The sequence below is a fragment of the Cheilinus undulatus genome, linkage group 16 (genome assembly GCF_018320785.1).
Source record: "Cheilinus undulatus linkage group 16, ASM1832078v1, whole genome shotgun sequence".
In the NCBI taxonomy this organism is placed as follows: Eukaryota; Metazoa; Chordata; class Actinopteri; order Labriformes; family Labridae; genus Cheilinus; species Cheilinus undulatus.
Genome location: NC_054880.1, coordinates 33,050,027 through 33,065,115, shown reverse-complemented (window position 1 = coordinate 33,065,115; position 15,089 = coordinate 33,050,027). Strand labels below are relative to the sequence as shown.

General features: G+C 40.5%; 1 protein-coding gene across 1 annotated transcript in view; it reads right to left on the bottom strand.

Annotated features, from left to right (window-relative positions):
• Nucleotides 1-8,510: 8,510 nt before the first annotated feature.
• The window catches only part of LOC121524232 (zinc finger protein 385D-like), a 32,636-nt gene continuing 26,057 nt past the window's right edge, over nt 8,511-15,089 (bottom strand). Inside the window, exons 5-8 of the mRNA XM_041809510.1 lie at nt 12,025-12,276; nt 11,757-11,938; nt 9,796-9,897; nt 8,511-9,521 (exon numbers count right to left, since the gene is read on the bottom strand). Coding sequence (XP_041665444.1) covers nt 9,288-9,521; nt 9,796-9,897; nt 11,757-11,938; nt 12,025-12,276 — 770 coding nt within the window. The 3' untranslated portion in view covers nt 8,511-9,287. The remainder of the gene's footprint in view (nt 9,522-9,795; nt 9,898-11,756; nt 11,939-12,024; nt 12,277-15,089) is intronic.

Sequence of the window (15,089 nt, the reverse complement as noted above, 5' to 3'; positions counted from 1 at the left end):
AGCTGCTAAGGCTGGGAAATAATATAAAATTTCAGTTAAAATGTAATATGTTCTACTACAATTCTCAAATTGCAGAAGTTGCAAAGAGTTTCGTACCATTTTTCTGAAGCAGAGAAATTTGCTCTACACATCATGCAAACTTTGACGCATCAACTTATTTCTAGAATAGTTTGCAAAAAAATCAGATTTTTCTTATTATTGTAAATGCATAATTTTGAATGATTAAGGAAATGTAGGACTAATGAAAAATAGATATGATATTAGTATAACCGGAAATGCAGACAGATATGTTTTTCTTTATTTGCCAAGTAAGTGCTGCTTATAAATATGGACATGGTGATACCTCTTCCGTGGTACAAAATTGTATCCAAGGTAATAACTGGTCCTTACAACTGATGCCATTTGAAGCAGTGGTGTGCAGAAAGGAATCTGTTTGAGAGAAGTGGGGAATTGATGCCAAGCTTTTCTGTCAACAAGTACACAGTAAACTTAATAAATTCTATTATTATAACCCACATTTTTGATGGTTCAATTATAACCCACAGCATTCATTTTGCAATTTTCTTTTTTGATGCAGTGTCAGTTATGCCATCCTCCCTGTCATAAAATTAGATATTTGTATCAATTCTTCGGTTGTTAGGTATAAAAAGACTGTTTCATTGCCGTTCATCCTTTCATTCATTAATAATCATTCACGTGTCTCCCCTTTCCCACTCTGTCTCCTGCTCTGGTAATCAGCTGATATGGGCATCTACCAACTTAAAGTCTGAGCCAATCCCTTTCTTACATGACCTTTTCAGTCATCCTGCTGCTGTCATATTTTTAATCTGTTCTCATCTACTCTTCTGTCAGTTTTTTTTTCAGTACACCCACTGAAACCCTCCTCCACCCCAGCCACCTCTATTACAAAATAAAATGCATTACATCCTGTCATATCCTATTCCTTCTGTCATCACCACCAGTGTCTCCACTCCATGGGGGGGTTTCCCATCCCACTGTTGTCCTCACTACCCCTTAAAGTATGTAAAGACATCATGATGGAGTCTGTCAGCCAAAGGCATCTAACTTTTCCAAATCATTTCAAAACTTGTAAAATAAATCTTTGTTAAGCTCATATTAAGCCCCTCCTTATTGAAACCTTTGTTTTTACAGAACTTTTTATTTTTACAGGAGTGGACTGTCCCCCATTGGTCACTGTCCTCTAAGGCATGACAGGCCTACTCTGAAATTTGCCAAACGTTGCTTGGACTTTGAGAGCCTGGCGCTGCATCGTGTGCATGTCCGAATGCGCGCATGCTTGGTTTTGCCTTTGCATGGATCAGAGCACTGAACACAATGCATCTGCGTATGCGCAAAAGCATGAACCACTACATTCGACTTCTCTTTTGCAGTTTGTGTGTCACAATGTATGTTCATATCTCACTGGCTACCAAACAAATCTACCTCTGAATTAAAAAAAGTACCCTGAACCAGGACTAGAACAACATGTTGAACCGAGAACCTAATTCATTAACTGTCATTTCAGGGAAGATTAAAAATGTTGTTTTAGTAAAAGCCAAGCTGCCAATTTTTGTCCACGGGTGATTATTTATCACAGTGTATGACAGCATTAGTTAGAAACCCATACTCAACAGACATAAACTCATCCCTACTTATTATAAAGACAGAGGAATGACAATCAAAATGAATGCAGAAAATAAAGTTCAGATGGTCAAAGGTGTATATGCAATGTCACTGAACACAAAGGAATGCACTTGCTGAAAAAAGTGAGTTTGTTGTGTCTCTGCCTGTTGGTATTAAAGATAAAATGAAAGAGGCAGATGGAGGGAGAGAAATATAAAGGTAGACAGCCAAAGGGACTCCACAGGGTCTCACTCAGCTTGGTTTAATGGACAAATCTATCACACAGCATCCCACAGTTATTTCATGCCTCCTTGGACTCTACACCTGTCTGCTGCCTATTGAGAGGCTTATTATCACAGAGAGAGGGGGAAAGGCAGGAGAGCAGGGACAGATTAGAGGAAAAATGCAGGGAGTGTCGTTATAACCAGAAAATTTAGATCACATGATACGAAGAACAAAAACCTCCAGACAATGAAAACAGATTTTGGAGTGTTTCTGTGGGAATTTGTGCCCATTCACTCTGTGGAGCCTTTGTGGTCAGGCACTGATGTTGGACCAGGAGGCCTGGCTCTCAATTTCTGTTCCAGTTCATCCTAAAGGTGCTGGATGGGATTGTGGTCAGGGCACTGTACGTGCAAATCAAGTTCTCACCTAAATTCATTACTTAACCGGTGTGGCCAAATACTTTTGTCCATATAATGCATGCCATGATCAAGTCTCTTTAGTGCACTCATCACTGTCTGATTTGCCAGTAAACACATTTCTTACTAAAAGTATTGACTCAGAATAGTGCACACTCATCTCTAAGAGGCAAAAAACACAGCCCTGCTTTTTTTATGAAGTTTGTTTTTCTGGTGCACAATTTATGAAAATAAAATCATGAACCCTCAAACCTTAGGGACAGAAATAACTCAGGATATTGGATTCTGACTTATGTTGGGGATGTCTTATCTGTAATAAAAATAAGGGATCCACCTTTGTCATTATCATGTGACTTTTCCCCCTTTTTAGTCTTTTTTATAAGACTTTACAATCACTAACATTTATTTCAAAAAGTATAATAAAAACACAGACGTATTTGATAAACATGTCATTGGTCCTTGATGCAAGCCAACACAATTTATCTGTAATTTTCTCAACAAAATTACTTAAATATATTTATAAAAAAACAATAAATAATGAATAAATTGCATTTATAACCAAGTAATTATAACAGGTATGATGACCTCTTTCCTCCAATGTTCCTTTAGGCCAGTTTTAATCAAAACTGCGACCAGAATTCAAGCATATCTCCCCTGAACAGGTTCTAATGTTCTTGTTAAACCTCAGCAGAGACAATATTGTCTGAGGTCTACGTCCAGAAAAGAACCACTTAAACCCATAGTTTAAAACAATGAAGCATCTTGATAACAGTACTATTATCACAGATTCTCATCTCAGATTTTTCCCTCTGTGGGTGTGAGGATGACCACCGTCTGATGTGAAGAAATCAAGCTAAGGTTGAACTACGTACTTTAAAAACAAATGCAAGCAGCACAAAGTCCCACTGGCAAAATCAGCTCTCTGTCTGTAGGAGGCAGCACACTCATTATGCCTTACAGTCAGCTCTCAGACACCCTACTGAGCCATTAACTTCACAGCCAACATCCTCTCCATTTACTGATCCTCTGCTCTGCTGCTCTGCCTCTGCAGGGGGGAGGCCTCACAGGGATTCCAGACGAAACCCTGTGTGGGTCTGCAGCAGTACCAGTCCCTGGTTTTAAGGAAAGAGTTGAACTGACGGCCTTGTCTGAACTTTAACTTTTGCTCTCTGTTCAGCTCTGGCATTAGTCGCACAAAACAGATGGTGAAGTGGAGCAGCTCCCCTCGGCCCACTCGGCTTTTGTCTGCCCACTTGAGCCAGAGCCACCACAGCCAGAGGAGCACAGGCTAGCTCTCAGAGGGCACTGGTACAGGTCCCAAACATGGCAGGACTGTAAAAGTGAAGAAAGTGCAGGCTACTTTGCCAGTATTTTTATGAACTAACTATATTTTTAGGGCAATAGCTACCCCACTACATTTCAGGGTTAGATGCCAGCCAAGTAACTGACCAGCATTCTCAACCTTTTTTCTGTCATGGCGCCCTTTAAAATTAGTAAAAATCCCAAGTCACCCCATCTTGGTGTCATAATGAGACAAAAGCCCTAAGTCTAGTGACCAGGGGAATTTGGCAGGAAGTAAAAGTAATTTCTGTCACTGAAGTTAACTGAGACTTTTAGTGCCATGAACACCAAGACAGCCTTTGAAGGTACAGGTTTTTAGCACCGACAATAATCAAACATGACTGCAAGGCAAAGCTGAAGGTGGAGGATGATCTGGTGCTATGCAATTGTTCATCATCTGCAAAGACACAAACTCATAGATTCCACTAAAGTAGAGTGTAGAGCATAATGATCAGGTAGTACCAGCAATCAGTTAATTGCACGGTGGCACAGGGGTTACCGCCGTTGCCTCATGGCAAGAAGATTTGCATCCCGGTCAGAGTTTGCACGTCCTCCCTGTTCATGTGAGGAGTCTCTCTGGGTACTCCTGCTTCCTCCCACCACCAAAAACATGCTCGTTAGGTTAACTGGTGACTCTAAATTGGCTGTAGGTGTGAGTGTGCCTGGTTGTCTGTCTCTATAAGTCAGCCCTGTGATTGACTGGCAACCAGTCCAGGGTGTACCCAGCCTCCCGTGATCCCCAGTGAGAAAAGCGGTATAGTAAATGAAAGGATGGACCAAAATATTAGAAATATAAAAATGCTTAAAGATGAGACATACATGTTTGAAAATATAGTTGTTTAAATCAGATTTTTTACAAGAGTGGGGGTCCACAGAATATATATTGTTTTCACTCAGTTGAGGCTCACAAAAGCCCTGCTTTAGACAAAGCCTAGATGACTACATTTCTGGGGGGCGAATGCAAACCAACTCAATATTATTTGTTGGAAAAATCCTGGCTAACTATCTCTGCTGAGGGCAAAGATGTAGGGATCTCTTCTCACACCATGCCCAGACATGACCTGCTAAAAATGAAAAGTGAAGAAAAGCCTACTTTAAAATACTATATGATTTTGACTTTTCGGGTCCTTCTGGGTCTTACCTATGACAAGTATCCAATATTACTTGAAAATCTAAAACCTCCACTTAAACTAAATAAAATCAAAACAATTTTGTAAAATTAGAACTAAACTAAAGCACAAATCTTCAAGAAAAGCTAAGAAAAACTAAACTGAAATTTCATCTGATAGAGCTTTGTGTTTTTGCTACAGTATTTGAACAGTCTTTAATCGATACATTAGCTTTAATGACAATAACTGCACTGTCTTGGGTGTATGAATGGTATCTTTATAAAATATTGTAAGTAACTTCAGACTTTTTCTTGTACTCCATTTTAATTTGACTCCATAAACATTATAATCCAACTTTTGTTATACAAACAGAGCAGAAAGTTTCAGGGTGAGAACTGCAGTTATATTTTAACTTTTATTTTCCAGCTGAGCATTATATAACTTCCTTTTCCCTTTCCTCATTTCTGTTTAACACCATTGCCCTCATCCCTGAACCACTGTGGATTTATGATTTGTATTGAAGTGCAGTGTGCACAAGTCAAAATGCTGCATCCTACTGCCAAAAGCTTATTCTTATCTTTTTCTATACAAACAGCAAGCAAGGCTGCATTCATATTGCCCGCACGGCTCCGCTCTGTACTCTTTCCAGGTAGTAAAGAATGAAAAAAGTCCTTGGAGGCCAAGTTAGACTTTTCTGTTGTTGTGCTGACATATTTGTGTGTGAGCACTTGAAGGCAGACAGAAGAAGGGGTTCACTGTGAACTTTCTGAGGCAACAAAGGAGTGATGACTTCAGTGAAGGAAGACAGGCAGTGAAGGTTTGACAGTGAATGACCCGGGGACTTCAGCAGCCAGGGAGTTCTGGATTCTGACAGGAAAGGGATGATTGAGCATCCCACACACAGATGTTCACCATCATCAGCTCATAATAATATTAATTAAAGTAATGACTGCAGTGACACCTGGAAGAGTCAAGAGGCTGTGATTGACTGGATGGTAATTGTCAGAATTAGCCTCTGGAATTATTGACTTTGGAGCAGTGTGGGGAGACAGAGGCAAAGATATCTCACTAATTAATCCAGTTTAGTGTCAGTTGGCTAAAGAAAGAGAAAAATAAGAGGATAATCTGAGAGGTCAGAGAAAGTTGAAAAGGCAAAACTGGCCTATGCTAAACAGATGGGAGGGGGGGGGGGTTTAAGACGTCTGTGTCAAAATAAAGGTTAAAATAGTGATTGTTAAGATGGCATCCAGATGAAAGCATTATTTTGCCAGTCTAAATTAGTCCCCAGTTATTAAACCAAATAAGAAAAATGATGATAGTCTGATTGAGGTGCAGGAAACAGATCGTTTGTCATCCATCTGGTGCCTGAGATGAGGCACATTCAGAATAAAACTAACCTCCTTGAGGCTGCACTGTAGTCAACCTAAGCAGATAACAGAACAGAACATTCCTGTTGTGATTTATCTGTGAAGACAGCACAGCAGGAGATATAGACAACACCAATAAATATCTGAAGCTCTCTAAAACCAGATAATTGCCATGCGTAATTTAGGTAAATGTCCAAGCACAGACTAAGGCTCAGGTCCGTGTCTAAATGTAGAGAAATATGGGAGTCTGGGAGGAGGTGATGACTGACTGCATGTTGGCGTGTCTGCCCTTCTGGCAGCATTTGAGCGAACACGTACGCACAGGAGCTGAAAGACTGACGTTAACAACATTCGTATCTTATTTAATAAGACTGTTAGAACAAAGATAGATCAGAAACACACCATTTCACTTTGAAAAGATGTTGGACTGGAGGTCCTTTGGGACAATGATGTTAGAAAAATAATAATATATCAAACATGAAGATCCACAGCTGGTGTTTTATTGCAAAATAATAAAGATTTTCAGTCAAGCATGCTCTGATTGGCAGTCATACATAGCTGCATGTCATCGCACACAAACACACACAATCATGATGCAGCTTATGGTCTTATATTGATCTTATATTGACACCATCAGTATCAATATAATATGTTTATTACTGGAGGAATATAATTTGTTGTAGCGATGGATAGAATTTTGCCAAAGTTTATATCCTAGTATTTAATAATCGTTCATTCACGTGTATTTCCAAGGTCTGTTTTACTATCAATAATCATTATCTGATTCCAAAAGGTTTTTTTTTCTTTCTACTGCTGTAATTTCTTTAGTCTTCCAAATTCTGTCACCCTTCTGTTTAGGTGTTGACTGTCTGAGCACCATGTAAGCCATTCTTTTAAATGCTATATCTCCAGAATGAATTTAGTGATTTCCTTCAAACTTTGCACAAATGTCCTCTCTGACTCAACCATGAACTGCTTAGATTTTGGAGGTCAAAGGTCAGCATAATTGTGCCTCTTGTTCAGCTCTTGTTCATAAGATTTCTCCTTATCACTCTACCGCAGAAACCACCTCAGCGCTTCTTTTACTGTCTGGTAAATGTGAACCTCATGGAGGCATATAAATGCCAGACATTAGTTCTAGTTTTTATTCTCTTTTTTTTATGCCTTTGGTGTTTACCATTTTTGTATGAAAGGGGCAGTATACAGTGCCCATGAAAAAGTACTGACCCTGTTGGATGTTTTATGTAATGTCAGTTAACTAAAATTACATAATGTAAAATAAGTGATTGCATAAATATTCACCTCCTTTAGAGTGACTGACCTAATTCAACAGAGGTTCTGCAAAGACAACTGTGTCTGGAAGGTTCAGTCACTTGATAATCAGTATTCCTGGCTACCATTGTCCCACAAACACAATAGAACACTCCAAGCAATGTAGAGAAAAGGTTATTGAAAAGTATAAGTCAGGGAATGGATACAGAAACATTTCAAGGGCACTGAACATCCCCCTGAGTTCAGTTTAATCCATCATCAAGAAATGGAAGGAATACGGCACATGTGTAAATCTGCTTAGATCAGACCGTCCTCACAAACCTCTACAACTCGGAAGGAGTTACAAGCTTCAGCAGCTGAGATAGGAGGGACTCTGCATACAACAATTGTTGGCTGGGTTCTTCGCCAGTCAAAGCTTTATGGGAGAGTAGCAAAGAGAAAGCCACTGTTCAAGAAAACTCAGATTAAATCTGGACTAGAGTTCACCAAAAGGCATGTTGGAGAGTCCATAGTCAAGTGGAGGAAAGTTCTCTGATCTGGTGAGACAAAAATGGAGCTTTTTGGCCATCAGACAAGATGCCAAACACTACACAACACACAAACACACCATCCCCACTGTGGCAGCATCATGCTGTGGGAATACTTCTCAGCAGACAGCCCTGGAAGGCTCGTAAAGGTAGAGGATAAAAGGAATGCAGGATAATTGTGGAGGACAATCTGCCAGAGAACTACAGCTTGGGAGAAGATTTATTTTTCAATAAGACAACAAGGGGAATGTTCTGGAGTGGCAGAGTCAAAGCCCAGACTTCAATCCAATAGAGAATTTGTGGCCGGACTTGAAAAGGGCTGTTCACGCTCAATAACTGTGCAGCCTGACAGAGCTTAAGCAGTTTAGCAAAGACGAATGGAGTAGAATTGCAGTGCCCAGATGATCCCTATGTCCTAACTGAGACCTATCCACACAGACTTAGCGCTGTGATTGCAGCCAAAGGTGCATCTATGAAATATTTATGCAGTCACTTATCTTACATGACATATTTTCATTTAATTGTCATTACTCTGAAGAAAACTGTTTTCACTTTGACATTAGGACATTTATTGACCATGACTGATTTGTAAAATCAATAAAAAGAACATAAACCCGGGGGGGGGGGGGGGGACACTTTCCCCAGGCACTGTAAATATTCAGCTGAATTGAGTATTTAGTTGCCCATTTCCACTAATGTTGTTCTATTAAGTGTAAACACCCATTTTCTCGAACAAAACCAATGGTGAGCTCAGCATTCAAAGAGCAGAGAGGCTCTCTTTTTGGATGCTTCTCTCAGGGTGCTCTAGGATTGAAAATAGTTAAACTTTTGGTACAAGATGTGGCCATCAATGTTACTTTTTTCTTACATCAACTTTGTCAAAAACAACAGCAGAGGACAAACTGATCTGACTAATCTTTTCAAAGTACAATTTCCAGATCTATTCCAAGGGAATGAATCCTTTATATTGTTTACATGTTTTCTTGGTGAAATTTCATTGAATAAAAGCAAATATCATTGATATGGCGCGATTAAAACAGACCTCATGGTAACTACTGAGGGAAGTGTAAGTGCTGTGAGCCATCTTTTGTAACCTTGTAATAATAATACTTTGGAAAAATACTGCTGGTGCAATAAAATCACACAAGCCTTTCAGCTGTAGTGCATGAACAAATAAAACAGTTTTATGTCTGTGATGGCTGTATCTGAGCATGCACCCACACATACACATACAGATCAGAAATCCCACTTTTTCCCGGACTGTATTTCCTCCATCTTGAGCTGCCTCGTAGATTGGGCCCCTTCCTTGTCCATGACACCCACAGTGTCTAAAGTTGTGTGGAACTTAGTAAGCCCCGTCTTAGGTGTGTTTTTAGGCCGTGGTTTAGATCTGATACTTCAGCCTGGTCAGTAAGGTGAAAACAGAACTGGTGCATGTGTCGAGCAGAAGCTGGGTCTTGGTGCGGGATGCAGCAGCGCCTGGTTCTGAAAAAGGTGGGGGTTTGAGTTTGAAGCCGGGGAGAGAGTGAAGGAGGGCAGTGTTGCCATCGCTGCAGCAGCGGCGACAGAGAGTTGACGCTGTAGTAGACACGAGGCCAAGGGTTTGGTCATGTCTTGGTTCTTCTGTAGAGTGAGACGAATCTGAGGAGGAAACAAACTTGAACTCAAGGTGTTTTTCTCTCTCAGAAGGAAACTGGAAAGTTTAAGTAGGAAACCGCAGAAGTACAAGGAGATTAAGTCTTAAGCTGAATGTCTCCTGGCCTTTATGACTCTCATTGATTTATAACATAAGATTCCTACCACCCAAATCCTCGACTATTTTTCTTAAGAGAAGAAGGGAATGCAGAATCTGAAGATCCACTGGTGCAAACATGCACAATGATGAGGGATGAGGGTAAATTTAAAAGGTACTCACTGCCTGGAAACCCTGGTGACGCTGGGTGGGAGGGTAAGGGCTGAACTTTGGCTTGGCTGGTTTTCCTGCTGCTCTGTCTTTGTGTCTCCTGCTGCTGATGTGCTGAGGAGAGAAACAGAGATAAACAAACAGATAAAGGAACAAAGAGCGAGAGCGTTGGTGGCCTTTGCTTGGCAGTTTGTATAATCAGAGAAGAGGAAATGAAAAAGAAGCCAAATCAAAACCCTTTTAGACGAGAGAGACAGACTGTTGATGTTTGTTTGCTCTGACTTTGAGAATAAAATATGTATGAGGGGCGGGTTTGGAGATCTTTTTGGATTTGATTGGCAAGTACAAACAGATGGCTATGGCCGACGCCGAACATGGTCAGTGATGAAGAGCTGAATATTCATGAGCACCTGGCCAAAGCAAACTTTCTCAGCAGTTATTAATACCAACACTCAGAATTCATATCACACATAGGGATTCTTACAACGCTGGCACAGACCGAGCTGAGTGTGTAATATATTGAGTCGTATACGACTGACCTGTAGTGACAGGTGTGCCATAATTCAGAATAAAATATGCACAGTCCTAAAAAACCTTTCTGTAGCGTATGAGGCACAGAGTAATGACAGCTCTGTCTGTTCTTGTCCTGAGGGGCCAATCAGTGTGAAAGCTGACCTTTTCATAGTTTTACATTCATGAGAAGGACAATCAAGCAGAATGGGTGAAACGCCAGATTCTCCTGTCACCTACTCAGCAGCAGTGTACCAATTCAGTGCCTTTGAAAGACTCGGCTATCAAGGCCTGCACAGACCGCACAGGCTGTACTGGCATAAGATGGTCTGGTCAGAAGATCTCCTGTTTGCATCTCCAGCTGTCCCTGCCTTAAACATAAAAAAACTCAGCATTGTCCCTGTCATTATCCACATCTCGCCAGTAGCTAAACGGACAAGCATCACTTCACAGTGTTTATCAAAAGTTTTTTTTTTCATTCATATGACTGCAGATGGATTTCACACATTGGCTGACCTTAACATTGATGTGATTTCTGGGCATACCAGACATCCATCCATTATCTACAGTACACTGTTTATCCAGTTTGGGGTCACTGGGGGGTGGGGGTTGGGGGTTGGAGCCTGTCCCAGCTGTCACTGGACGAGGGCACACCCTGGACTGGTCCATTCATTGGAGGAATCAATGAAATAGGACAGGTTTTGATGCATCACAGTTGCGTAATTGATCATCAAATGCACACTCCTTAGAATGCAGCCCGTGTATTGAGACACAGCTAGTTTTAAGTCTCTATAGCCAGTTTGATACGTACATGAGACAAAACACGAATAAACAAAGAGCAGCAACTCAAGAACTCTCAGTTCATTCTTAAAGCTCTTTTTTTTTTTTTTTTTTTTTTTTACTTTTGTCACCTTCTGTTCTCATTTAGGAGTTTAGCTCCATCACAGTTACAGTGGTGATCTACTGTTTGGATTTTTAAATGCTTTAATATTGCAGCAGGACTGGGAAACAAATGTTCAAGCAATGGGTTAAATACATAACCCAATAAACAGAAGTCAGAGGACATTCCAGAAAATAAATTGAAATTTCAGGAGAAGAACTTCCCTCCCTCTTCTTTCCCATTAATCAGATTTATCTGGTGAGCTTTTGTGGGAGTGAAGAAAGAGATATTACTGGTAAAACTACAACATTTCAGAAAGGACGAAGGATTCTTTCCTAAGTTCTAGAAATAAACAAAAAAGGTAGACTTTGTTAGATTTTATAAAGAAGTAAAAGCTCTTACGATGACATGTGAAGCATGATGAATTATAGAGTCTTTATGCTTCCAAACCCCTTATTCCCCTTATCCTGCTGTTGGTATGTAACACAAGAGCACCAGTACAAATCTCTAATTTTTGCTATGGTTCTTTTGCAACTGGGGTTTATCTGCTCATCATGTTGTAATCTAAATTTATGCCACTCACCTGTTTGAGCTGAGTCTCAGAGTTGACATGAACATCACAGATCTCACAGTGGAAAGTTTTGTTTTGGAGTCCCGTTGACGACTCTAATGGGGCAGCCAACTTGGCTTTAACCCCCATCCTCGGGAATGACTTGATGGCTCCATCACCGCTTCTCGCCTCCAGCATCGTCTTGTGCTTAGTTCCTGGGCAGATGCAAATGAAGCCTCATCAACAGGGTATCAAACAGAGCATACTCAGAGTAGTTTCAGCGATGACTACACCTCCTCACCGCTGTTGTGAGCCTGGAGCTGGGAGGCTGAGTTGACAGCTACTTTGCAGAGGGAACAATAAAGTAGACGTTTAGCTTTTTCTTCTTCTGTTTCTTCCTCTGGTATCATCTCTGCCTCACCGTCTCCTTGTGTCTCCTTTTCTGGCCTTGTTGGACTGGGTGACAGGGAGGGTTCAGAGTGTGCTGTCACAGTTTCAGGGGGGCTGTCGCAGGATGGTGACACCTCTGAGGAAGAGTTTGGGGCTGACGTTTCTGATGATAAAAGAAAACAAAAGTGAGCAAGGAGGATTAATATTCCAACTTCTAAAATTCTAGCACTGGGTTGTACCAGCTAGGCAAAAGTTCAAACATAACTTCTTTGGACATTATATGTAAGTTGGGACAGAGTTAAGGTGTTTCCCCTGCTAAGACTGTCCCTGTTTAAAGGGATACTTCAACATTTTGGCAAATTCGCCCATTGCCATAATCCGTATAGTCTTAGTAATAGGTTGGTTACATTTAGTTGTTGGTACAAGCTGTTTTTAGATCGACAGGTCTGACATTGGAGCTGCTCTGCCAACACAATGGAGTCTAATGGTAATTCCGGCTTTTCCTCATCAAACTCATCAAATACACAATCCAACAACTCCAAAACGCCCTTATTGACAAGTTTGACTTTTACCACTTTTGAAATCACTCTGCCCAGCAGCCGTGTCTGGAGTGTAGTTCCGGTGTAGTTCCGGCTTTGAATTTTCCTTTAAAACAACTCCATCTCATAATGTTCCATGATTATTTCATAGTGTGGTGAATGTGCAGATCACAGCTTGTCCACAAGAGGTACAACTTTATTATACACCTATAGTTCTAATAGGAATTCCTCACAGGGTCTTGTTTTGAGAGGTGAAATATATATGAGGATGAGGGGAGCAGAGGGTTCTACCAGCTGTTCATCGGCATCACCATGATAGATTACACTCTTTAGATTAGTTAAATGACTTTGTTTAGCACTCACAACCACCGTTTAACCAATAGGAGGGGCCTGAGGGCTGACAAGCTTTGAACCACAGCAGCATCTCAAAATGCGCAAAGTTTGCAATAACAGCAGGAAACCCCCCTAGGGGCTCCCCATCTGATTTCACTCAGTCTTGTTTGCAATCATTGTTCTTGTGAAAACCTAAGTTTTTCAATCCAAGTCACTAACAGAAAATGAAGAGGAACCACATATCTGAGGGTAGAAAAAGAAAACAAGACAGTAATAATGAGAGCTTCCTGAAGTGCAGACCTTTTCCTATTATGATTGCTCGTTTTAGATCCAGCACCCACTCTGGGTTGTTCATGTCTTATTTTGATTTTCTACTAGAGATAAACAGGAATAACTCGCCTTCACCGAGCACAACTGACGGCCTCCTGCTGGCAGAGCCTGCAGTTCCTGGTTGGTGGCATTCGCCACTCCTGGGAACCGGGCCAGTACCTCCAGGTGTATGAGGCCTGGCAGTCTGTCTGTGCACTCTCAGCTCTGAACAGCTGGGCTGCTGCTCTCAGCCTCATAACATCTCTTAGTCCTACCATATTTTCACTGAGTCATGTTCTGTGCTGTTTTTTTATTAACATTTTTTTAATTAACATTTCATAAATAATTTCTTTAATATCTTTTTAATAATCTTTACATTTGAGCCTGGTCATGACAAAGAGGGAGCTTGCCAACTTGTTTAGCAGTTACACACCAATAAGTCTTCGATTAATTAATCAATCTTTGTTTTTATAGAGTAAATTAAGCCCCCCCCATATTGTGACTGAATATGCAATTATTTGTCAAGTTTCCCATCTTATGTATTTCTCAACAAACAACCAATATGCCATTCTATATTTTAATGAACACAATACTTGGTAGATTAAACGCAGGGATTATTGGGATTATTTGGATTTATCGCAAATCTGATATGAATTGTTGTATTTAAGGGAATGATTTTTTTGCTAATTATTGTAGAAAAAATGACATTTGAATGTCATGTTCTCAGCCTGAAAAAATATTTAACTGGTATTTGGAAGCACATTTCAGGTTGAATATTGTATTTTCTTGCAGGACATATTGCGATTTAATTTAAATTTAGATTAATTTCCCAGTCCTAACCCATTTCTAAATGAGGCGGAAAAGCACGTAGCTGATAGCTGAAGCACACATTACAAAATAGTACCAAACACAGACTTTTTCTGGGTGAAAAATAAAACGCTTTAAAACTTTTTATTTGAGTCACCATTGTTTTTTGTGGCCAATTTTGGCTTAAACTCACTAAATTACAAGGAGAAACTGCACCTGTCTGCACGTCCTGTTTAAAGGGGCAAAGCTCGCTGAAATCAATGGAGGATAATGGCACTACTATCCCCAGGTATCTTATACAAGCCAACTTCAAAACTACGGAAATATCCCTGTAACACATAACTATACAGAGTTGGTGCAACAGAACATGGGAGTTTTGCACAATAAAAAAAATGGTTTTACAACAATAACCTGATAATAAGCCTCTGTAATCATACTTAAATCGATAATTTCCCTGAGGATTTGCCTCCCAGCACTTAAATGAACATTTCTGAATAGAGATGATTCGTCTCCTTTATCTCTGTGGGACTTAACTCAAAGAGCTTCCCTGGAGGAGCGCATGCTGATATAAGGACTCACTCCTTGCTAATAACAATGATTAGCTCTGCTTTGTTGAGTGGGTGTCTGTTTGGTACCATTGATTTGCCACTCTTTAGAGGCCAATGAGGCCGTTTGCTGAAGTAATCCAGAGAGAGCTCATCCACTTCAAACTGGAAATGATCACTTATTCTTTTCCTCTTCCAAAACAAACACTCATACTAATGTCATCTAGTACAAATCTCCTGCCTTTTTTGCTCTTTAGCTTGCAGCAGAATGTATTATTTTTATTGCCAAACGCCCACATGCGTGCAAAAGTAGCACATCAGGGCATGGTGGAAGCAGGCATTGCTTCGACACTCTTACGTCTACATGCTTCCAGGAAAACGACAGGGATTTATCCACGGATCATATTCAAAGTAACGCCAGAGTGTTTCTGATCTCCTGAGCC